This window comes from Globicephala melas, chromosome 15 (assembly GCF_963455315.2).
Source record: "Globicephala melas chromosome 15, mGloMel1.2, whole genome shotgun sequence".
NCBI classification, from domain to species: Eukaryota; Metazoa; Chordata; class Mammalia; order Artiodactyla; family Delphinidae; genus Globicephala; species Globicephala melas.
The window spans coordinates 32,501,095-32,525,225 of record NC_083328.1 but is presented as its reverse complement, the minus strand read 5'-3'; the positions used below and the strand labels follow the sequence as shown (position 1 = coordinate 32,525,225).

The 24,131-nt window shown below is 43.4% G+C and overlaps 1 protein-coding gene across 17 annotated transcripts in view; it reads left to right on the top strand.

Moving 5' to 3' along the window:
• RBFOX1 (RNA binding fox-1 homolog 1) overlaps positions 1–24,131 on the top strand; it is a 2,181,496-nt gene that overhangs the window by 1,250,494 nt on the left and 906,871 nt on the right. For all 17 annotated transcript variants that reach the window (XM_060284028.1, XM_030883902.2, XM_060284024.1 and 14 more), the window contains one exon: positions 4,979–5,026. In XM_060284028.1, the coding sequence (XP_060140011.1) occupies positions 4,979–5,026 (48 nt within the window). The remainder of the gene's footprint in view (positions 1–4,978; positions 5,027–24,131) is intronic.

Here is a 24,131-nt window from a genome sequence, read left to right as displayed (position 1 = left end):
AAGGAGGGCTCCAAGTCTCTAGAAACTCTTATCCATGGAGAAGGCAAGGACTTAGAGCTACATCCCAACCATACGCTTGTTTACTGTGCTTTTCCTGGTCACCACCCATGACCGGCCTCCCCCGCCCAGCATCTTTTATCTTTAGCTGGAGACGCTACTAGACGTGGTGGATGGGCCATTTCTGGCCCATGTGTATGCACATGCCCCCCGTGTACAGGGGGCAAACATGTTATTAAACTTCTATTTCTTTTCCTCTCCTTATCTGTCTTTATTACAGGGGGGTTTCAGCCAAGAACCTAGGAAGGTAGAGGGGAAATTATTCTTCCTCCCCCCACCCCATATAACATTGATTAAGAATTTAAAATGCACTTTTGAGTTCTTTTTTGGAGTGTGATGACGAAATGTACTGTTTCTTAATGTTATAAACTGTCTCGCCGGAGTGTTTATCTTCGGTTTGAAAAGGAAGCTCAAAACACTTGGATTTCTTCCCTCAGTAAGAGTAGTTGATCATAAGCCCTAGTTGGACTTGTTAGGTGAAACTTTGGCTGCGTTTCCCCCAGCTCCCAAGAGATGACGTAAGCTGCAGGTATTCCCGTTGAAACACTCTGGGACTTTGTATCTGAGTCCAAGAGAACAATGGCGTGTCAGAAATACATTAGCCTTACTTAACTCTTACATCAAACATCAGGACGCTGATCTTTTCTTTCCTTTGCCCTTCCAGTATTGGTAACTAAAATCATTAATTTTAGGACAGTTCCAGGGACTGTCCTCTGAAAACACAAGGGACCATGGGCGTAACAGCAGGACTGTTGTCAGCAGGGCCGTGCTCCCTCAGAAGGCTCTAGGGGAGGATCCCTCCTACCTCTTCCAGCTTCTGGGGGCTCCAGGCTTGTGTCTGCGTCACTCCCGTCTCTGCCTCTGTCTTTACATGGGCTTCTCGTCTCTCCGTCTTTTTTCTTTTAAGATTTTTTTGATGTGGACCATTTTTTTTTTTAAGTCTTTATTGAATTTGTTATAATATTGCTTCTGTTTTATGTTTTGGTCTTTTGGCCGCGAGGCATGTGGGATCCTAGCTCCCTGACCAGGGATCAAACCGGTACCCTCTGCATTGGAAGGTGAAGTCTCAACCACAGGACCGCCAGGGTAGTCCCATCTCTGTCTCTTAAAAGGGTGCTTGTCATTGGATTTTAACCCATACAGATAGTCCAGGACAATCTCATCTCAAGATCGTTAATTACCTCCTCAAAGACGCTATTTCCAAATAAGGTCCCATTCACAGGTTCCAGTGGTTAGGACATGGGCATATCTTTTGGGGAAACTATTCAACCCGTTATAGGCTCCTAGCTTCTAAATCTTCCGAGGCCTCTGGAATCTCATTGGTGGACATTTCCCTCCACCTGTTCATGGGGACCTTTACCTTCTGGGCTCTTCAGAGCTGTGAATGATACAGATCCACGATCCAGGATGATGGTGCCCCTGCATTGTGGGCAGAAATAACCCTGACCTATAAAAATCATCAGAAAGAACCGACACACAAAGCGCAGAAGAAAAGAAAGGTCTCTTGGGAGATGAAACAGCTTCTGAAAAGAACAGACACGCACGTGCTTTGATGTCTGAAAGCCAGAGAGAGATGTCAGAAGCCTTGGGGGAGAAAACTTTAAAAATAGAACTGCTTTTAAAGTTCTCAGTACTCCACTCAGAACTGGGTCTCCCAGAGACTTTTGGGGGTTGCCATCAACGACAGCTAACGTTTCTCGATGGCTTGGCGTAAGCTAAGACCCTTGTCGATATGCCTCACAACAAACGAGGCAGCTGTTATGATTATTACCTTTATTTTACAGATGGAGAAGCTGAGGCACCGCTGGTAGAGCCCAGTGATATGGACCCAAGTAGCATGACTCCATAGCGTGTGCGGGTTTCCATATACTTTGGCAGTTGATCACTGTTCAGGGTTTTCCAGCTACAGAAAGGAGCATGGCTGACTCCTCTAAGGAAATTGATTGCTTGGTGATGAGTCCAGGACTCCAAATTCATACTTAACTCTTAAGTAGTTGAGCTGTTCTCCAAGCGAAGTACTTACTCGACTCCTCTGGTTTGGAAAAGGTCAGGTCGGAGCCCAGCTGCAGACACCCGCTTTCCGTGGAGTGATCCGAACAATAATTTGTTCCTGCCAGAGTGACATTTTTCCAATTTGAGTCCAACATTGTTCAGAAGCAAGTGCATGTCCCCTGGGGTGCCTCCAGAGTCATTCTGCAGCAGATGACAAACCAACAGTATCACCTAAATAAAAAATCCAGCGTGGGTTTAGGAAATTAATCCTGACAAGAATAAATTGAATAATCTTCGGGAAATGGCAAGAGATTGGATCCTGCCAGATGGGTGTTTCCTGCCCCTTGTGTGGGTCCTTGGTGCAGATTAAAGAACAAAAACCTGCCTTGGGTTTATTGATTCGTTCGTTAGTTGATTAACACCTGCCATTTCTGCGTGGGTAAGTCAAAGTCGGATCTGGACTCATCCTTGCAAACTCAACATATTTTCACTCAAGGAAGGAAAGAAAATGCGTGCTTCCCCTGGTCAGAATGGCATCAAACAGACAGGGAACTGTTTTTTCCTACCTCGTTTCTAGATGGCATCTCCTAGCTTTAAAACAATCCACGCTTTCATCACTCCCATACCAAATTAATCTCTACTTTCTCTTCATGTTCTTTAGAGGATGAATTCAAAGAGTTCTGAGTAAGTGGTAGGGACACTTCGCTGTCTCCATGTGCAAAGGTCAGTCAGAGATCACAGCCATTAATTAGGAGTTTGAGTGAGAAAATCATGACCCCGAGTCCTATGACTGTACCTTACAGTCATCCGGGAACTGGTCTTAATCTTCTGGGGCTGCCATAGCAGAATACTGCAGACTGGGGCTTAAACAACTGAAATTTATTTTCTCCCAGTTCTGGAGGCTGGAAATCTAAGATCAGGGTGGTAGCACGCTTGAGTTCTGGTGAGCGCTGTCTTCCTGACTAACAGACAGCACCTTCTCTCTGTGTCCACATGTGGCCTTTTCTCGGTGCATGGGTGTAGAGAGATCAGACAAACTCTCTGGTGTCCCTTCTTATAAGGGTACCAATGCTATCAGATCAGGGTCCCCTCCTTATGACCTCATTTAACCTTCATTACATTTTTAGAGGCCCATCTCCAGATATAGCCACCTTGGGTGTAAGAGCTTCATCCTATGCGTCTGGGGGACATGAACATTCTATCCATAACACTTATTAAACTGTGGGTTCTGATTCAGGATCTCTGGGGTGGGGCCTGAGATGCTGCATTTAACAAGCTCCCGGATGATACCCTGGTTGCTGGTGGGGGAGACCCCTCTTTGAAGGGCCAGTTTCTCATATTGCCTCGATGTTACAGATGAGGGAACTGAGGCTTTGAAAGGTGAAGTCACTTGCCTAAGGCTCTCCAGCTATTGGATGGGAGAGCCGAACTTTCAGGGAGGGAGTCTGATGCAAGGACTGAACTGTCCCCGCCCCAGAGATTCAGATTCACTAGGTCTGGGATGGGGCCCAAGAATACACAGGTGATGCTGCTGCTGCTGGTGTGGAGACCACACTTGGGGAATCCCAGCTGTACTTCTTGTCTGGGTATTCTTGCATTAGATGATTCTCCATTTCCACAGCAAGGAAAAGGCTGAGACATGTGGCCTGCAGTATCCAGACTGACCAACCCTCTTGACTTAAATAAAATAAAATCACCTGACAAGGATAGAAAGTGCCTGGTGTCAGGTGTCCCTTCCAGGTGTAGATTTAAGCTCTGTGTGACCCACAGTGAATTATCAGCTCACACCTGTCAGAATGGCCATCATCAAAAAATCTACAAATAACAAATGTTGGTGAGGATGTGGAGAAGAAGGAACCCTCTACACTGTTGGTGGGAATGTAAGTTGGTGCAACCACTATGGAGAACAGCATGGAGGGTCCTCAAAAAACTGAAAATAGAACTATCATACGATCTAGTAATTCCACTCCTGGGTATATACCCAGAAAAAAACAGAAACACTAATTCAAAAAGATACATGCACCCCAATGTTCATAGCAGCACTATTCACAATAGCCAAGACATGGGAGCAACCTAAGTGTCCATCAGCAGATGAATGGATAAAGAAGGTGTGGTACATATATGCAATGGAATATTACTCAGCCATAAAAAAGAATGAGATAATGCCATTTGCAACAACATGGATGGACCTAGAGAAAATCATGCTTAGTGAAATAAATCAGAGAAAGACAAATACTGTATCATATCACACATATGTGGAAGCAAGCAGTAGGTGCTGAATGCCTGTCTTTTGAATGAGTAAATAAATATCACAATTGCTTGTGTGTGTATCTGCCGTGTTGTCTGGGGAGTTTCTTGAGGGTTGAAATCATCTTTTTTTTTTGGTTTTTCTTTCACCTTTACATTCCAAAGCAACAAGAAAAAACTGAATAAAAAGTAGGTGTGTGATAAATGTGGATGGATGATGGATGGATAGATGGACGGATGGATGGATGGATGGAGGGAAGGATAAAAAGTAGACAGTGATGTCTTTGAGTTGAAGGGAGATAGATTTGACTATCCCAGATCTGGAATGGGAGAGAGAAATTAAGTCCAGTTAAGGGCAGCCTCTGCTGATGTGAGCAAGGTGTCTGGGGGCATATTATTTTATGAGCCATCAGCTTCTCTTTGTTGTGGCCTCTGATCCACAGCTTTTGCCTTCACCCCACATCTGCATGTAATAAAGCTTAGTTATGACATCCATATGTCTCTAACGCAAACACCAGGGCATATACTTCTAAAAAGCGCTATAAAGAGCAGTGGCTCGAGAAGCAGCCGTTAAGAGCGTGAGCTCTTTATTATTTTAAAGGGCATTTCAACGACACCACTGAACATTCTCTGGCCATAAGTCTGACTCCTGTCCTTTCTCTTTCTTTTCTCCTCCTCTCAGGATATCAAAGTAGACTGCAATACCTGTGTGGAAATAGAGGACAGAAAGGTAAGTCAATATTTTTCATCTTTTTGGTTTCAAGCAAAACGAAAACTCTGTGATTTAAACCCAGCTGTTTAAGGCGTGCCTTACTGGACGACGGCTTGCAAAGGTGATTCATGTGCTGGTATGACTTGAAGACAATCATATTTTTAAATGGCTGTTTTTTTTATCTTCGCAATCTGTGTTAGACCTGATAACTTCAATGAAGATGGCATAATGTAATTGTGTTAAAAAGTTAGTGATGATTTTTAGTTTAGTCGTTTGCTTCTTTTCAGGAAAATAGCTCGTTTATCCTTAACTCGTTTCACATTTTAGTTGAATCTTATGGGTGATTATTATATATAATATGCCACATACTACATAGAATTATAGAGCATTGCATATATTACAGAATACATACTCTTGGGCTTTTCAGGGTGTATCCTGAAAAATATATCTGATCTATACACTTTGGCTTGATAAAGAGCCTGTCCTGATTTCCCTCATGACACAGTCACATGAGCAGTGACTTTCTATGGTATAAATTTGTTCACATGATGTTTTGCCGGGCGGGGGGGCAGGAAAGGGAGGTCGTTTCCTGCATATTTTAAAGTTTTCCCCCGTTTATCTTCTTGTTACACTTGGTGTGGACCCCCTCAGGAAATGCAACTGCTAGACAATTGTTCTTCACTTTAATATTTTCGTTCTCCCTTTATTGACCAGAGTTCACAGAAGTTTCCGTGGTAGCGCGCATCCGAGCAGATCAAATTTTACCTTTAAAGCCTTGGATAAGAAAAGGTCAAATAACTGAATTGAGGGTACATATCTCCTGGCTACTTTTGACACCGTTCCACAATTCTGAAAGATGTTCCTCTGTGCAGCTGTACCTTTATTGTTGAAGGTGGTTATTATTTCAAGCAGAGGTTTTTCAGCCTTGATTTTGTGATAGCCTGGTCATCCGCTGATTAATAAGGTGGTGAGGACTTCTCAGAACAAAATTTGCTTTTAAATAGAAGACAGTTGCCACACATTATTTTAAGGAGCCTTAATCTCCTCACTTTGAAGGGAATTATGATACAGTATCTTAAATTCGAGCCACACGATCTTAACTTAGTTCCAGTTGTGTGTCTAGTTTGCCGAAGAGGTGTTTCAATTCACATTTACGTTCGCTGCGTCTTGATGTGCTGGTATCCCTGCACGCATGCATTCTGTGAGTTGGAGAAATGGAATTTAGGCTGAAGAGGTGTCTCCAGTCTTTTTTAATCTCTTCCCAGTGACTCTGCTCACCACGTCCCAGTGAAAGCATGTTCCCTGCCCTGCTTCCAAAGTTCAGGATGTCTTCACTTCTCTTGGATTTTAATGGAATTCACAAGCATGTTTCTGTCTAGTTTTTTGGTTTGTTTGTTTTGTTTTACTTTCTTTGCCAGTAGTGTTTGAAAGATACCAGGAGGACTGTTAAAGCAACATCAGCTCTGTCACCAACAAACGAGTGAACAACCAGGATAACCTCTGGGCAATGCCAGCCCGCCGCACAGCTCCATTCCATAATAACTATCCAAACTGCCTTTGGTTCATGTATCATGACGATAATGACCCCTCCCCGCCCCAAGACTATGGATGTTCTCTGGTGATGGCGCAAGGGAAGAAATCATAGGTGATCGTTCTGTACATAACTTCAGCTGTTCTCAAAAAAGACTAACACAGACAGAGACTCATACACACACATATGCATTTCTGTGCTGTGTCACAGACTGTTGGGTTGAGTCAGACACTTCAAATGAAGCCTTGTATCTGGAGGGCTGTCCTGTTGTTTTCCAGCCTTGACCACACATGACTGATTGTTACCGAAAGAGGGGCCCGGCTGCTTGCCATTCTAAAGCCAATAAAGAGGAAAAAGTTTGGTGGAAAGGAAAGTTTGCTTTGTTTCGGAGGCTGGCAACCAGAGGGGTGAGTGGTGGGCGTGGACTCAGGTCCAAAGGCCAGTTCTGCGCCTCCGCCCCTCGCCAGCAATCAGTGGGCAAGAGCTTTTCAAGGCGAGCTTCTGGGGTGCACGGGCGGAGGGAGGGGCTACCTGCAGAAAGAGCACAGTCAGCTCTGACAGTCTTCCTGAAATTGGTCCTGTGGTGGGTCTGGTCGGCGTCATCTGGACTGTGCTAAATACAGTTAGTCTTAAGTTCCAGGGTCGGTTTCTTCCCATTTCTTTGAGGCCAGTTCTCAGAATTGTGGCAGCTTATGTCATGGCTGCAGCCTGGCCATCATGTAGTTAACTTCTGCGCCTGGTGGGGTTTTGGTATCTATAAGACAGCTCACAGGATACGGCTCAGAGTGTTATCTACGGCCCTTGAGGAGGAACTAAGGGTCCTTGACTTTGCTCCATGACTAAACTACTACGATTTGGTCTTGTTTGACTGTTTTCCTTTGCTTCTGCGTTTTCTCACTTCTCTGATGGAACTTATTCTTTGACTAGAGTTGTTCTATAGACAAAAGGCAGACGGAGGACGTGGGGTGGGGGAAGGACCACAGGGCCCTGCTCTGTTTCACTAACCCTTTCACTGTCTTTAACTGGGGATGACTCCTAGCAACACAAACCACCACAATGCCTACTTCCATTTTTGCTGTCTTACACTCTAATGCTTTTTATTCCCTCTGTTCGAGAGAAGGGCTTTGCTTCCTCTGAGTTCTGTTCTGATGTTTTGTTTTGTTTTTTAATTTTATTTTTGTGATTCTCACATCGGGGCTCTCCCTTCTCTGGATCTCCTAATGTGGTTGGAGGTGGGGTGAGGTGTTGGAGATGGCTGTGAATATCAGGGTCCTGTCTCTGGGGAAATCAGGATGCAGCCTGATCATCCCGGAGGGCCAGTGTCCTCCACCCTCAGCAGAGGAGTGCCAGTATCACCCCTCCGGACAGTGATGTGGCGTGAGGTCACGTAGGCAGACAGCCGGAGTCCTCTTCATCCACGGTCTGGGATGCAGCTCTGGTACTTCTGTCACCCTGACGTATAATTATGAAATTGCACCATAGAAGTGATGACACTCGCTCCTGCATGTATGTGTGTGTGTCCCTCTCCATTCATTCCGAATGCTTCTGGCAAAATCAGTAATTTGATAAAGTGGAATTGAAGTGACAGGAAATGACAGAGGTGCCAAAATAATAAGTCAGCCTGCCTCTGAAGAGGCAGCCCCTTGGCCCGTGTGGATTTTTACGGAATGCTGAGTGCTCTGAAGGAGAACCAGCAGTGTTTTCTTTAAAGCTCAATTTCCTTTAGTTAAGAAAGCTTAACGTGATACCTGTTAGACTGGATGGCTTCCCAAGAATTACTTTCTTTTTCCTTTTCCTTTCACCTCCCTTCCTCCTTGGCTACCTCTCTTCCCTATATTCTGTATATAGGGATATATTTGTATGCCTACATCCGTACCTTTTTCTGAAATATTTTGGAGTATCTTCTCGATAGAAGAATTTTAGAAAACACAAGATCTCAAGTTTTCTATAGGGTCTAATAGGGTCCCTCCCCGCCAGACCCATCCAATTTCAAGCCTCATCCCATTCTCTTCCACTCGGTAGGGCCATTTACCTTGAGATGAGTCATTTTCCCATTGAATCCTAGACCGGATGTAATGATGGGAGATAAACGGTGAATTTCAAGCGGCGGAGAGAGCCCTCATCTTAATGAAGAGCCATAGACTCGCTCTTCCTGGTCTGTGCACCGTCTGTACTCCATCCGAGACTGTTGACAGAAGGAGAGAATCTTTTTTTTTTTTTTTGCTCTCCATTTCTCTGTTTTTCTGTATCCTAGACGCCTCTTTTCCATAGGCAGACAGTAAGCTCACTGTCTTTTGGAGCACGTTGCCCGGTTGTTCATAGAGGGATTCATGGTGTGTACCAGAGAGTGGTTTCATTTCACACTTCTCTTTTGCTTCCAAGCCCAGCAATGAGCAGCGCCCCTGTGACTGGACCTGCACTTGGATGGCTTCCTGCCTGTTTCCTAAAATCACCCAGAGGATGTCACAGGGAGATCTGAAAGGCCGGTAGCGTTTTTCCCCCTTAAGTGGGAAGCAGAGCTCAGGTGGTTTCCTCCCACAGGCCAAGGCCACGGAGCTAATGCAGATTTAGCAAAGGTGATGGGAGGTCACCCGTCCCTGGGGGCAGCTGCACGGCCCTGAAAAACCTCCTGCATGTGACATTTACATGACCCGTGTTGCTGACGGAAAACAGAGGCATTTAAGTTCATTTTTATTTGTGGTGTAAAATCCATTTGAATTTCAACACTATTATGAAGACCACGATTCAGGTGATGAGAACAGAGGCTGATGGATCAGTCAGGGGGAGAATCTGTCAGAGGAAATGAGAGCCCATTTGTCAAAGGCTATAAACACAGACAGGGCTTCCTCTCCTCACTTACCGCCTGGCCTGGTGCGGTTAAACAGTTTCCCATCCACTCTAAAATTGCATGGAAGGCGTTTGAGCGGTTTTCAAAGTTAAGGAGCCTTTCAGATTGGGTCTGAGTGGAGCTGTGCTCGTGACTGGTGATGCTGTGGTGCCGTGGTAAATACTAGGAGTTTGGAACTTTTCCTGTTGCAATCCTTACTCTGGACCAGGCATTCTTAAGTACCTCTGGATACTTACAGCAGCTGATGTGCAAGGCACCATCATTATCCCCGTTATACAGGTGAAAAAGGGAAGCTCAGAGATGTTAAGTGATTTGCCCAAGATCACTCAAGGTGCATCATAGGCTAGGGTTTAAACTTAGAGGTTCTTATTTTGGAAGCTGTGTTCTAAGCCCTGATGCTCTAGTGCCTTATACACACACACACACACACACACACACACACACACACAAAGAATCAAATGTGTAGAATATGAGAATCGCCCTTTCCAACTGATGAATTTGTACCTGCACTGGTAGCTTCACCCATTGCCAAGTAAATAGTCTAGTTTTGAGTCTGGGCATCCTTTCGGCCCCCATGTTTTAGCTCTAGCTGGCTCACAGTGGAGATTGATCAGAGCCTTGTCAAGCCTGACCTTGCGGAGAGCCGCTGGCACCTGGCCGTGGGGCTGCCAGGACTTCTTCTGGTCTTGAGGACAAGCGACAGTGGCACCAGGACGCAGTTCTGGCTTCAGTTTTCAACAGACCCAGTTCGGTTCCTAACTTTTGCATTTCTAGCAGCTTCTATGCGTGGATTAGAAATTACGTGCTCAAAACACAGGAGTTTACAGAGTGCAGTTGTTAAAACCATGGGCTCTGGAGCCGGGAAGTCCTGGGCTTTAATCCGAGTTCTCTCTCTCAGTAGCAGCTCTGTGACTTCGAGAGCCTTTCTTACCTCAAGTCCCTGTCTATTTTCACATCTGTAAATTGGACGTAATAAAATCCACTTGAAATGTTGATTTGAGGAATTGACAAGATAATACTACAAGGCAGTGTATATAGTGCCTGGCCCCAAACAAGAACTCAATCAACTGCAGCTACCTTTATTTTTGTTTTTGCTAGAGCCCACACCCACAGGCATTCCATGTCATTTATAATCAAATTCCTTTTAAAAAATGAGTCCCCCAGAAAGTGTTATGGGGGCTCAGAGAAATGGGCAACCAATGGGACCTAGTAGGCTTTGAGAACATTTTACAGAAGAAGAGATGCTTGGCCTACGTCAGGAAATAACAAAGTCACCTAGCTGCCGGGTCCAGGCAGGACTCACAAGTTAGTGAAGGGAGACAGAGGATGATTGTAGAGTAATACGAAATGTCGCGGCAGCCTTGAACTCAAGAGCAGTGGCCCCACGTGCAGGGGCTTCTGTACAGCGCCTGTTGCCACGTGGAGTGTAGGGTCAGTGCTGCCATTTTCTAAGCCAATCTGGAAATCTGGATTTAATATAAAACTACTCATTTTAAAAACACTGTGCAAACCAAGTAAAACACGTATGCAGAAAAGAGTCAAGAGACTTGCCGGCTTGAAATTTACAAGCCAAGTCTCAGTGGATTAGGAAGAGGTCTTGTGTGCGTAATCTCAGGGGCGGGGTCTGTTGAAGGCTCTCTTGGCAGAGGGAACAGCATAGGCGAAGACACAGAGGTGGGAAAGAATGTGGTATGTTTAGGAGAGATCAAGGTCCAGCATGCGTGTCCAAGAGTGGCCAAGGGGGGACTGGCGCAGTGAAGGTTATGGAGGGTGTTGTTTGCCACACCGATGGACTGGGGTTTTGTGTCAGTCTCCCTCCAGGTGGAAGAGAGAGTAAGGGAGGGCAGGTCCTTGCTGGATGGGGCCAGAATGATATGGAACCAAGGAGGCCTTTGAAACTTTGGGTGACTAAGTCAGCCACAGAGGGAGTCACTGAGGGAGGAGGGAGAGAATGGAGACAGAGCACAGAGATGGAGCCAGAGGCTGGCCCTGGTGGAGTGCAGGGATGCAGGGGAGATGAAGGCTTTGGTTAGAACAAGGTGATATCAGCCAGGACTCTGAAAAATAGTGGGGCTGGATGGCCAGCCAGGTGCCCTCCTTTTAAAGATGTTTGATGAAGGAGGACCATGTTTCCTATGGTCCAGCATTGCCCAAGGATGAGACTAACATTTCAGATGACGGATGAGGTATCTGCAGATCAAATCACCTAGTGAAGAAGTGATGCAGTTATTCTCTTGTCAATTATTTTTCAGACCTTGGGATTACATCAAGGAGACATAATTTGGTTGTTTTTTGTTTTGTTTACTTTTGTTTCCTTTTGTTTCTGTAACAAACCCAGAGGTCTGGCACATTTGCTCATCTACCTTTTTAACCAAAAGACCCAGGACCCTTGACAAACAATTCTAATATCTAGCTATAATTTAGTAACATTGTTTTACTTTTGAATGAGGGTTACATTCTTTATATGATAAAGGATATTGCTCTGTCCTTTCACGTCAATAAACTATTTTCTTTTAAAAAATTCTACTCATGATTTTTAAAAGTAAGCTTAAGTCTATTAAGGACAAAACAATTGAGTTAATTTAATGAAAATCAGATGGATGTAGAAAAAGTGTGCATACAGATTGCAAATAACTAGCATTTAGGAAACACTGTTCTCTAATGGTGGGTTTGCAATCAGGGAAGAAGTTTGGGTTTGGCTTTGAGACGTTTCAAACTCTACTCACCTGCAAGGGTTACCAGAAGGGGGCAAGGATGAAATTGGGGGTCCAGGCCGGAGTGCAGACAAGAGGGCACAGGAACAAGAGCCGCACAGGAGGTGAAGAGGAAGGTCTGGGTTTGCTAGAGAGTGAATCAGCCCTACCCACGTGGTTTGGTGATTCTGACCACGGGTCATGGATAACTTCATCCAGGAATGTGTTGGAGACGCTCAGCTTAAGTCTGTATGTTCAGCTGGCTGCCATGAGGAGTAAGGGAGTTGATCAACATGGACAATAAGTTAATCTCCTGGATTTCAGAGGCTTAGATGCCAGTGAGGTTGAAAATGAGCACAAAACAGTCACCAGGCTTGGTTTTCTATTAGCGCCGCTCTCTTGCTGTGGGGATGGGAGTGGATTAGTCCTCTGGGCTCTGACAGGCAGAACAAAGACAGAAGAGAAGGCACGCTCCTTATCCAGAGGGGCTCTCCCAGAATGGGAAGCATTCATGGAAGAGTTTCTCATTAAAGGCCAAAATGAGATCCTCAGGGCAGACCGGGGCAAAGCCTGCTGCCGTGAGCACAATTTGGCGAGACTCACAGAATGCGTCTGGAGATTGGATTTCTTTTCTGCTCCAAATGTCCTTTTTGAAGGCTGCCTGTGTGTATGCATTACATGGGAAGATGCTCCGACATTCCCCAAGGCTGTGGAAATGAAACTTAAAGCATCCCCGAAGAATGCTATTTGAGTTGCAATAGAAGGGGGACCAGGGGTAGAGAATCCTGGGTTGGGTACAGAGATGGAAGTCTGGAGGAGGAAGCATGTCAGGACTCGGGAACTGAATAGAGGTTTGTGGCTTGAGATGAGGCTAGAAAGCAGGCAAGGCCCAGGCCATCTGAAGCCTTATAAGCATGGGGAAAGTTTGTCCTTTATCCTAGAATGATATTATTTTATCTGGAATGGGATCTGATGATGTGAAGTGATCAGATGCAGAGAGACAGTGCCATTATGTTGTGGCGTCTGCTTGCTCATAGCGTATTCTTGACCACTAAGACCTCCAGTGGGTCACGCTGGCCCCACGGTCTCTGACAGTGGAGTAGGGCAGAGCCTTCTAACACCAGCGAAGACTTGACCTGTGCTGCTTGGCTTTTCTCTTGCGCCACATTCTGCATCTCATGCAAATTCCTCAAGACTGTGACTCCTCTGCAGATTATGAACTCTCATTCCTATAGGGTGAGGCGCTCATTCCAAATGAGTTCACAGCCACTCGCCCGCCGCTGGTTTGGCTGTGTTGTGTGCTCACTCTTGCTCCTACCATCTCCAGCCAATGAGTGGCGCCATTTAGCACGGGCAGAGCCACTTACGTCTATGAACTTGACTCAGCTTCTGTGCTCAGCATGGATTTGTGGCCAAGATCTGGGTGAGACTTGCTGTGTCCACTACAAGTAGACCCTGCTTTACCCTTGCTGTCTGCTGGGAAACAGAAGGGAGAGCTACATGTGCAGCCCACCAACATCAGTTTTACTTAAACTTGGGGACTAGCCAGGAGTAGGGATGATATATCCCAATGTCTGGAATTGTGTGTTCAGAACCTCAGAGAGAAGGGGATGGAAATCAACTCTGGAAAAGAGCCTCCCCCCCAGAATGGCAGAGTTGGGTGGCTGCCAAGAAATCCTCCGGAGCCTGAAAGCTGACTCCACTATTTATGCGGGGAGGACTTTCAGACCATCACTTAGAGCCCTAAATCTGAGGGGAGAGGAGTTTCATGTCGACCAGCGCAGCCTCCATCCTCAGTTACCCCAGTTAAGCTGACTGGTAAGAACGAGGAGATATACCTAACATGAATGCCGTTGGTGCACAAAATATGTATTTTAAATGTCAAGAAATAAAATTCCAAAGAGATGTTTTTCATTAAAAATGTCTGCTTAGTTAAGACATTTAAAATGATATCAGCCAAAGCACAAATCCAAATATTTGGGATTCAGGCAAAACTACACTGAGAGGCAAAACCAATACCTGAACTGTGTTTATCTGAAAGAATGACGTTTTAAAAACTCTCTCTGCCATCCAGAGAAACATGCCCCCCTTCAAGGTTAGCATTTTTGTTCACTTCTACATCATTTACTCAAGAAGACAGTGTTGTGTCGTGGAAAAGAGTTTTGGAAGCACACAGATCCTGGTTCTGCTCTTTATTAGCTGTGAGATCTTAGAAAAGTCACAGTAGCTTTCTGGTCCACAGCCACACCCTCTGTAAAGTGGGGATAGAGCCTGCATACCATTCTTGTGAGCTCTGTTGGTCAGGACATCTTCCACTGCATAAGAGAAAACCAAGTGGTACCAGCTCAAAGAGACAAAAGAAAGAGACAGTTGTTGGGTCCAATGACAGTAGAATTGGGCTGTCTTCTGGTATAACTGGTCCTCGGGTTTAAAATTCAAATGAGATTACCATGGAAAGAAAGAGCTTCTTTTCCAATAATTTTGAGCACAATTCCTGAGGGATGCCTATTGGCTTCACACCAGTCCCTTAGCTGTGGAAAGCAGTCCTCTGACTGTCCATTTGCCTTGACCACGATCAGAAGTAGGATGGGCCCCAGCTGAATGACTTACATGGACCAAAAGTAGAATGAAGTTCCTAAAGGAAACCCTGACTTATTTTTTTCCAGAAGAGAAGATGGATAATAATAATTGCAACTAGCATGAATGGAACACTTAACTATATGCCAGACAGTTTTTTGTGCATTCTATGATTGAATCCTTATAAAGATCCTTTAAGATACTACAATATTGATCCCTGTTTTACAGACAATGAAACTGAGGGAAGGAGGAGTTAACTAACATGCCTGACATCACCCAAGTAGTCCGTGTAGGATGCGGTTCAAATCCAGGCAGTCTGCCTTTGATTCTTAACCACGAGGCTATGCCACTTCTTCTGAGGCTGCTGCACAGGAGAAAACAAACAAAAAAACGGACCTCGAAGGCACCACAGGCTCAGTGCCTGGCTCCCAAGTACATGAAAGCTCTGTTTATGAGAATTATCCTTACAGAGCGCTCAACGGAACAGAAATAGCCCGGGCTAATGCCAAATGGCGTTCTGTGATGTATCCCTGCGTTTAATTTCCCCTAATGACTTATCCTATGGTATTATCTCGAGGTCCTCAAGGGGTCTGCTCTTCAGAATGATCAGAATACTCATGGAACCAGTCAGTTCTTCACTTCCCCGCATGACTGAGAGTTATTTTTGTAGACAAGAGCTTCTTAACTCCAGGAGGGGCCTCTGTGCCTGCCTTTTAGATTCTATCTGCAGGTTAACTGATGCGTTCCCTTTTACTAAACTTTGAAAATGAGCTGTTAGTCATACTTTCCTCTTTCATTTATTTTAGGAAAATTCCGAAGGTGGTGGTGGAGGGGGAAGGCATGCAAAAACGAGAAGAGCTTCTAAAATGGATGTGGTGTGGAGTTAAATTAGCCTCTGATGGGCCGGAAACCCAGATGACAGAGGATGAGGGCTGCTGGGCACACTCAGCAGTATCCCGGGCAAAGATGTAACACAGCGCCGTGAAAAGCTGTCGAGGTGGATCAGGCCGTTTGTCTGATATACCCTCCGCCAGCCTTGAAGTTGGCTCTGGGAAGCTAGTCTAAAGAATCATGGGTATAACAGAGTGGCTAAGAGCTTTAGCTCGGGATTCTCAAAGGCCTGGGTTTGAACCCCAGCTTGGCCACTTCCTGGTTATTTAACCTCTCAGATGCTCAAGTTCTATCTAAAATGGAGCAGATAAGAGAAGCTCCTTTCTGGGATGGCGGTGGAATTCAGTGAGCTAATATACTTAGGGGACTTAGCATCCCGGCTGGGTGCAGGATGTGCCTTCAATAAAGGCAAGCAGCCTTACTGTTGCATTCTTATATTTGTTTTCCTCCTACTCTTCCTTAATCTTATCTCAGTTTCCTAGATCTCTGGTGGAATCAGAGAAGTCACATCTAGGACCAGGTAAATAAATAGCAAACTAAATACCAGGTCTCCAATTTAAAGTGTTGGGTTTTCTATATCCTGCAGGTACTTATCAATCTGGGTGAAGGTGCTTAGAGAGGATTGGAAAGCATAGTGAAAGGTATAGGCCAGTGATTGCAAACAGATTTCATCTCTGGTGTCAACTCAGATTGATTGATAGTGGTTGCATAGAATGCTGTGTTGATGAGGAGTCTGAGTTGTGGGTTCTGCCAGAAAGAGTACATGATTGATTAGTGATGCCTGCCAAAGGCGAAGGAGTGGGAGTTACAGCATGTGTGCTAGGAGGAGATTGTGCTCGGCCCGGAATTTGGCAACTGATGAGGACACGGGGAGTGGGAAGGGTAAGCTGGGACGAAGTGAGAGAGTGGCATGGACATATATACACTACCAGTTGTAAAATAGATAGCTAGTGGGAAGCAGCCGCATAGCACAGGGAGATCAGCTCAGTGCTTTGTGACCACCTAGAGGGGTGGGATAGGGAGAGTGGGAGGGAGACGCAACGGGGAGGAGATATGGGGATATATGTATATGTTTAGCTGATTCACTTTGTTATAAAGCAGAAACTAACACACCATTGTAAACCAATTATACTCCAATAAAGATGTTAAAGAAAAACAAACACTGCTCTGTGTTTAAGCCCAAAGATGAAGAGAAGGCAGACACTTCATGCTTCTGTGACATTCACTACTTGGTCTTATTTTTGAGCATGCCTGTTTCTCTTGTTATGTTATGGATTTGCAGTCCATCAAGGCAGAGACATTTTTATAGATAGTACATGGCTATAAAACAATTAAAACATGGCTTTTAAGCCAAACATGGCTTAAAAACAATTCAACGTATAAGAGCTTTCTATCAGGCACGTGTGACCACGCTTTCCTTGGCCCTTGAGAAGCCTACTCTGTTGGTTACATTTTGGTGGTAATTTACCTGACTTCAGCCTAAGATGGGTAGGGTTAAGATTTTGATACCTTAATTTTAAAAGTGTGATTTATCACTAATGATATTTGTCATCTCTTTGCAATTATGTATTAATTGGGACTGAGCTGCTTACATTTTAATACCATTAATTAAAGCTATTATTTTCATTTGTCATTTATTTAAAAGAAGCAAGTCTATCCTTTTGTGTAATTTTTAGCAACACATTTTCTTTAAACTCTGAATTAAAATGCATTTAGGAAACAATTAAGTGCAGAGCTAGTTTTCTAGGGTAGCTCTGTCATCTCTTCTTCTCCAAAAAAATGGTCATCATCTTTTTTTGTGGTGAGTGGTGTGAACATTAGTTAATTTCTTCCTCTTGAGTTGATGTGTTTTATTATCTCACTTTGTGATATGTGGTTGGGCAACTGTACGCTTTAGATAGAAAGCACGCCCTGTCCAAATGTGATTTATGTTATCCCAGCACTTTTGCACAGTTCAGCTGAAATTTTCTTCGTGTTCATCAAGGTCAGAAAACCCACGGATTATGCCATCCATCTCAGCATCGAGAGGGCTGCAATAAATTTTGATGGGACTTGATGTAATAACAACAGAATTCAAAGATGGGGTGGGGAAAACATGCACACATGTGTAGACACACATATGCACATGTACACACACAAATCAATGCACATTTTATATGGAGTTCTTATCATGTAACTAAGGCTTTTTTGGGGGGGGAGGGGAGGAGGCTCATTATAGGTTAGAATTTGTTAAAATCATCACAAATGCAGTATCTTTTACTGCGGCCATTGCAAACCAAAAGCTATCAGAATCTGCAGATCAGCCAGAGGTTTTTCCTATTTTCTTTTTAACCGAAAGGTTTTCTGGATGGATTGGCAGACAGATCCTTGAGAGCAGAAGAGGTCTCAAACTCAGGATGTTCTGGCTTTGGGTTAAGGGAGCAAATGTCAGGAAGCAAAGCCTCATCCTGGGCCGGGCTCCCAGGCTTTGACTCAGCCGCGGAGGTTGACAGCTTTTCTTAGTCCTCTGATCCGATTAAACACCTAGTTCCCACGGGCCACAGAAAATCAAGTCCCAGGAGTAATTGAAAACTTTTAGGTGCATCTCTGTATCCCGCCTCAAAATAGCACGCTAACTTGCAATAAGGAAAAAAGATAGTTTTTAGATTGATCTATTCAGATTGAGCTTTTCTGTTGATCTAATTCATCAGTTCATAAATTGACAAAAATCAGTTTTGCCCCTATGATAGGAGTGTTTTCGTGGGGAAATTGTGAAAGCTGGGAGTGACCATTAAGGAACTAACAGACAGTTCACACAAAGGAAATCATAAGTAGAATCAAACACATGGGAAACACCTGTCCTTGATAGCTGTATGAAAATGCACATTAAAGCCACTGTGAGACACTAATTTCTACGTACTAAAGTAGCCACATAACATAAAATAAGAATACTACCTTTTCCCATCCTTGGGTTGCAGTGAAACTGGCCCCCATGTTCTTTACTGGTTGTGCTGCAATTTGGTGAAAATCATTTAAAAACCATGAACAACCATGCAGATGATTATTCCTTGGACCCAATCTGACTCCTATGAATTATTCCAACTCAATAGAAACAAAAGCCATCACTCTTCTTTTATTTGCAATGTCAAAAGATTGGCAACACCCTAAGTGTCCAATCTTAAGGTGATGGCTTATTACATTGAGTATAGAACATGGTGGAATATTCTGTGGCCATTAAAAATGATGAATGTGCTTGTGTCGGAGGCCCATGAAATAATAATAGGTGTAATGTTGGGTAAAACGTATCCCATAAGGTAGCATGTGCTCCTGATTATATATAAAATTTGTACGAGAAAAAAATTATTTTCATATTTGCACATAATTTCATTAGCTTATGATCTGAGAATTAGGAAGTAAGTCATTGTGATGGTTAACTTTATATATCAACTTGACTAGCCGTGGAATGCCCAGATTAAACATTATTTCTGAGTGTTCTATGAGGGTGTTTCCAGATGAGATTAGCATTTGAATTTAGACTCAGTAAAGTAGATTGCTTCCTCCAGTGTGGGTGAACGTCACCCGACCTAGTGAGGGTCTGAATAGGACAAAAGGCAGAGGAAGGAGAAATTTGTCTTTGTGCCTTACTGTTTGAGCTGTGATATCTCATCTTCTGCCATTAGACTGGAATTTACACCAGCAGCTTCTCTGTTTTTCAGATAGATAGATAGACAGATAGATAGATAAATAAATTTAAAAATTCCGTAGTCTTTATATATCCATATATTTAGTACCCATCTATCTACATCATATGTCTGTCTATCCATCTGTCATCTATCTATCTATCTACCCATCTACCTGCCTACCTACCTATCCTATCCTATTGGTTCTGATTCTCTGGAGAGCCCTGACCAATGCAGTCATAATGGAAGGACTGGAAGAGGTCCATTGGAAGCCATGCAGGATGGAGCGTAGGACTGAGTTTGGGTGTGACCCTTAACCTTTCTGCATCTCTGATTTCTCTTCTGTAAAGAAATGAAAGTAGAAGCACCTACTTCTTAAGGTTGTTGTGAACCTTCTCTATAATGTGTCTCAATGGCCAATCTCCAGTTCCTGGTCCATAATAATCATTCAATGCGTGGTTACTAATAGCAGTCACGTGACTGGAAGTTGTAACAGTGGAGATCATGATACACAACTGGTATTCCTGTTGAGAATTAGAATATCACAGATGAAAAGAATCTCCAAACAAGACACCATAGTCTATGATGAGTGTCTCAACTGAAATGGTACCAAGGATCCAAACACTTGAGATAGACAACTCGCCCACTGCCAAGACAGCCCTAGGGAGGTGTCTTCATTTTTTTGCAAAGCAGGGCTAGAGTTTACAACAGGGGTCCCCAACCACTGGGAACCGGGTGGCACAGCAGGAGGTGCGTGGCAGGTGAGTGAGTGAAGCTTCATCTGCCGCTCCCCACCACTCCCCATGGCTCACATTACTGCCTGAACCATCCCCCTGTCCGAGGAGAAATTGTCTTTCACAAAACCCGTCCCTGAGGCCAAAAAGGTTGGGGACGAATGGTTTCCCACACTGTATCTGATACCGGACTGAATGTGTTGTGCCAACGTGGATCTGGTTGCAGATTCAAGCCAGGTAAAGTTATCCAGATGAACATGCTTCAGGTTTGCTGAAATAGGACCTGTTGGGGTTTGTAGCAACTTGAAAAATGATGGATAGGAAAAAACGAAGAGAGAGCCTGCAGCAGCCTGAGAAACAGTGAACCGAGAGGTGAGAATTACAGTTCCTGGGAGTTCTGAGGAAGGCTTGCAGGATCAGGAAGGTTTGGGGACAGGGTGGCTTGGAGACAGAGAAAAGGGCTTGAACTGGACTGATGCCCTTGGGGATAAAAGGGCCTGGACACTTTCCAGATGTGACTCCTTTTTTTGTTTTTCCTGCATGGAATCTAAAGAGTAACAACGACTTTTTGACTACTCGGTATTTTCTGTGCACAAGACTACCTGCTAACTGCTTTACAAGCAGGATTCATTTAATCTGCGCGCCCAACCACGAAAACAGACAATTTATGTTTCAGATGATGAAGTGGAATTCCAGAAATATTAAATGAATGTTCCAAGCTCGCACAGTGAGTAGATGGCAGGGCTACAGTTAGATCCTAGGTCCCTCTAAGCCCAGAGACCATTCATTTTCAGGTACTCCCAGCTGCCATAAAATTAAGGGCGGCCAACCACTTGACAGTAGTTAAAGCCCTATTGTAACACTTGGCTGGTTACCTCTATTAATACAAATATATATATATAAAGATATAGATTTATGTGGCATGTTTCTATGCAGACTGGAAGTCTTTATTTTGTTACTGTGAGTTCAAAATGGACTTCTTGCCCCAAAAGCCTACCTACATCAAAAGATCCAAAAAAAAAAAAAAATTTTTTTAAATATCCAGCAAAAATTAAGAGCTCTGTATCAAAAACGTCAGGGAGCTAGAATTAAATAAAAATTAAGCCTGGAATCAGAGGAATGACTCAGCAGTTCATTACAGACTTACATTTTCAATCAAAGATAAAATCTCATTAAAAGTATATCTTTGATTAGGGAACACGTTTGGACCGCTCCGAAGTTGGATTGCTTTATCCATAGACATATGAGCCATGAAATCTTTTTTCCCTCTTTTCTAACTTTAAAGACAGCGTGCTATTTATCTTCTGACATCGTTATAAAGGTTATTAATATAGAGGAAGACTGAACAGAGATGGTAAAGCTTTTAAAATATCTACCAGGGACTTTTACCTGGTAAAATTAAAAGGCCTATTTTTATCGTCTGTTGCGATTTTAGGGAAGACTTTTTATGTATTACTTGACTGATTCATCAGTAAGGAACAACACTGAGCCTCTAATCCTGCACTAACCCAGTAGAAATAGAATGCAAGGCACACATGAAATATTACATTTTCCAATAGTCCCAATAAAAAGGCAAAAAGGAGCAGATGAAATTAATTTGAATAATATATTTTATTTAGCCTATGTGGTATTATCATTGTAACATGTAATCAATATCAAAATATTTATGAGATAGTTTATATTCCTGTTTTTTTTTGTACTAAGTCTTCAAAATCTGGTCTGTTTCACACTCACAGAGCATCTCGATTCGGGATAGCTTCATTTCCAGCCCTCAGTAATCACATGTAGCATCTGTATTGGGCAGCCTAGGTATGACCCAATCCTGTCATTTAAAAGAGAGAAACTAAGGATCTGAGAGATCTCTTAGAGATTCTCCAATAACAAAAGAGTTTACATTTGGAGAAACGGTTGTATACCAGATTTTCCCTCCATCTTGTGCCTTTGGGAAACAACACTTTTAAGACACATGGTATGTTGATCTGAGGTCGGACATCCTTTAAGTCCTGTGTATCTTGGAATAGAGGCTCCGACCAATTGTGCTGAAGTGTCCCCCACTTTAAGCTCACAAAGTTAATCACTGACCAGGAACAGCTGATAAGGCTTGTTATATAGTTTAGCCAGGAAAGTTGATAGATCAGTGGTTTATAGAGTGTTTCCAAGTGTGGCAACCGTTTCATCCTTCCCAGATGAAGTCATTTTGGGTGGTGCATGGATTTGTCATTGAATATAATTGAAGCCCAGAGTGAGAAGATAATTTCCCTTGCAAGTCCATTTCAGTCGTTCTAACGTCAAAGAGAACATCTCTGCGTGTTGCTATTATGTCTCCAGCACCTCTCTAACCCTTGCTAATTTTTTTGAAAAGAGGGAGAGCTTTCAGCAGACAAAAATACCAGCCAGAACTTAACAACTGAGGAGCACTGCTGTCTTTTCAACCCATTTAGTCTGATTGGCTCCATCTATTCCATTTTGGTAGTGATACAAAACAGCATCTTAAATTTTATTGAAGCACAGAAGTTAATTTAAAGGAAAATAATAACCTCAGCATTGTAAAGGTGACCCATGGATAAGGCAAAAATAGTGAAGTTGATGTGTGAATGAACTGATATTCAGGAAGTACGTACTCATCTTGTCCTGGTGATGCAAAGGGAAGATTTGTCTATGCCTGTTTCAGACGTCACTGTGTTGCTTAATTTCTTGGTCTCCGTTTCCCTGGCCAGTTTCCACTGGCGTAGTGGTGAGGAATCCGCCTGCTAATGCCGGGGAAACAGGTTCAAGCCCCGGTCCGGGAAGATCCCACATGCCTTGGAGCAACTAAGCCCGTGTGCCTCAACTACTGAGCCTGTGCTCTAGAGCCCGTGAGCCACAACTACTGAGCATCTGAGTGATGCTTCTTGGTCATGGAGGGACCTGTAAGATGTAGCACTTGAAATGAGCAAACATTTACAATGGTACCCTCCCTTTCAGGAGGTGGCCTCTTTATCATTTTTAGCTAAGTACAAATGGATTGAAAAGGGAGTCACATATTTTGAGAATCTCCTTTGCTCAAAAATCTTAAATGCTTCCACAAAGCGTGGACTCATCCGAGTCCAAACTCACCACCCACACCAGCCAGGAGGACCCCAGTGTGTTCTTTGAGCAAAAAAAAGATGAAGTATTTTTATATGCAATGTTTTCCTTTCCTTTCTGGTTTCAAGTTCTGTTTGTTAACTGTTAACTCATGCTACAGAGGCTAAACAAATACTAGAACTTTCTTCATCATAAAAACCACAATGTCTAGCTGTTTATTTTCTTTCATATGTCTTTGAGTTTTACTTTGTGATCTCATGTAGTTTACGAAAGCAGTATTTTTTTTTTTTTCTGCCTGACAGGCAAGGCACGGTGATTAAAGGTTTAGATTCTTGACTGTGATGGAGTTAAACACAGTTTTGCTGCTTCCTGATAAAGTGGTCTAAAGGAAATTAATTTACCTCTCTGAACTGCAGTTTCCTCATTGGTAAAATAGGTTCACAGGAGACCTATCATGTAGGGTTCTGGTTGCTAAGGAAGAGACATAGGATAGTACTTATTATGGGACTGTGCATGTGTGTTCACTAAATGGTAGAATTATAATTATTACTACTACTATCATTCATTTCTCTGCTTTTTCTTGACCTCCTAGTGGATATTGTTACTTGCGTTCTATTCTAAAATAACAACATTTGGATTTTTCCCTCTTATTCTACTTTTCCAGTGTCAAACTTAAATTGATCATTAGCAGGTAGTAGAAGTAATGCTTGACAAGGGTCACTGCTGTGGTTATGATTTAAATCTTTGTGTTTCATCTTTGTAACATAGCCACCTAACTTTGCAAGCTATTCATTCAACAAATGTTGCAAATTTACAAGCTTCCTGGTCAAAACATTAATGAAGTGCCTTCCATTGTTTCAGCTACCATTGTGAGCATAGAACTGATTAATACTTATATAAAGATCACAATATAAATGCAAATGGGGCCACATGATAATTGGGCCTGAGGAACTTTTAACATAGTTTATAGAAAACTTCAGGTTTCTATCCTGGTCTTAGAGTAAGTTGAAGTCTATTTTTAATCCTATCTTGTTTAAAAATCTTTGATCTCCATCTTGGTAGCAAACTTAGATAAATCAGTAATTTTTGCCTGGTAAACTGTGTTGAGAAGGATTCCGAGGTAT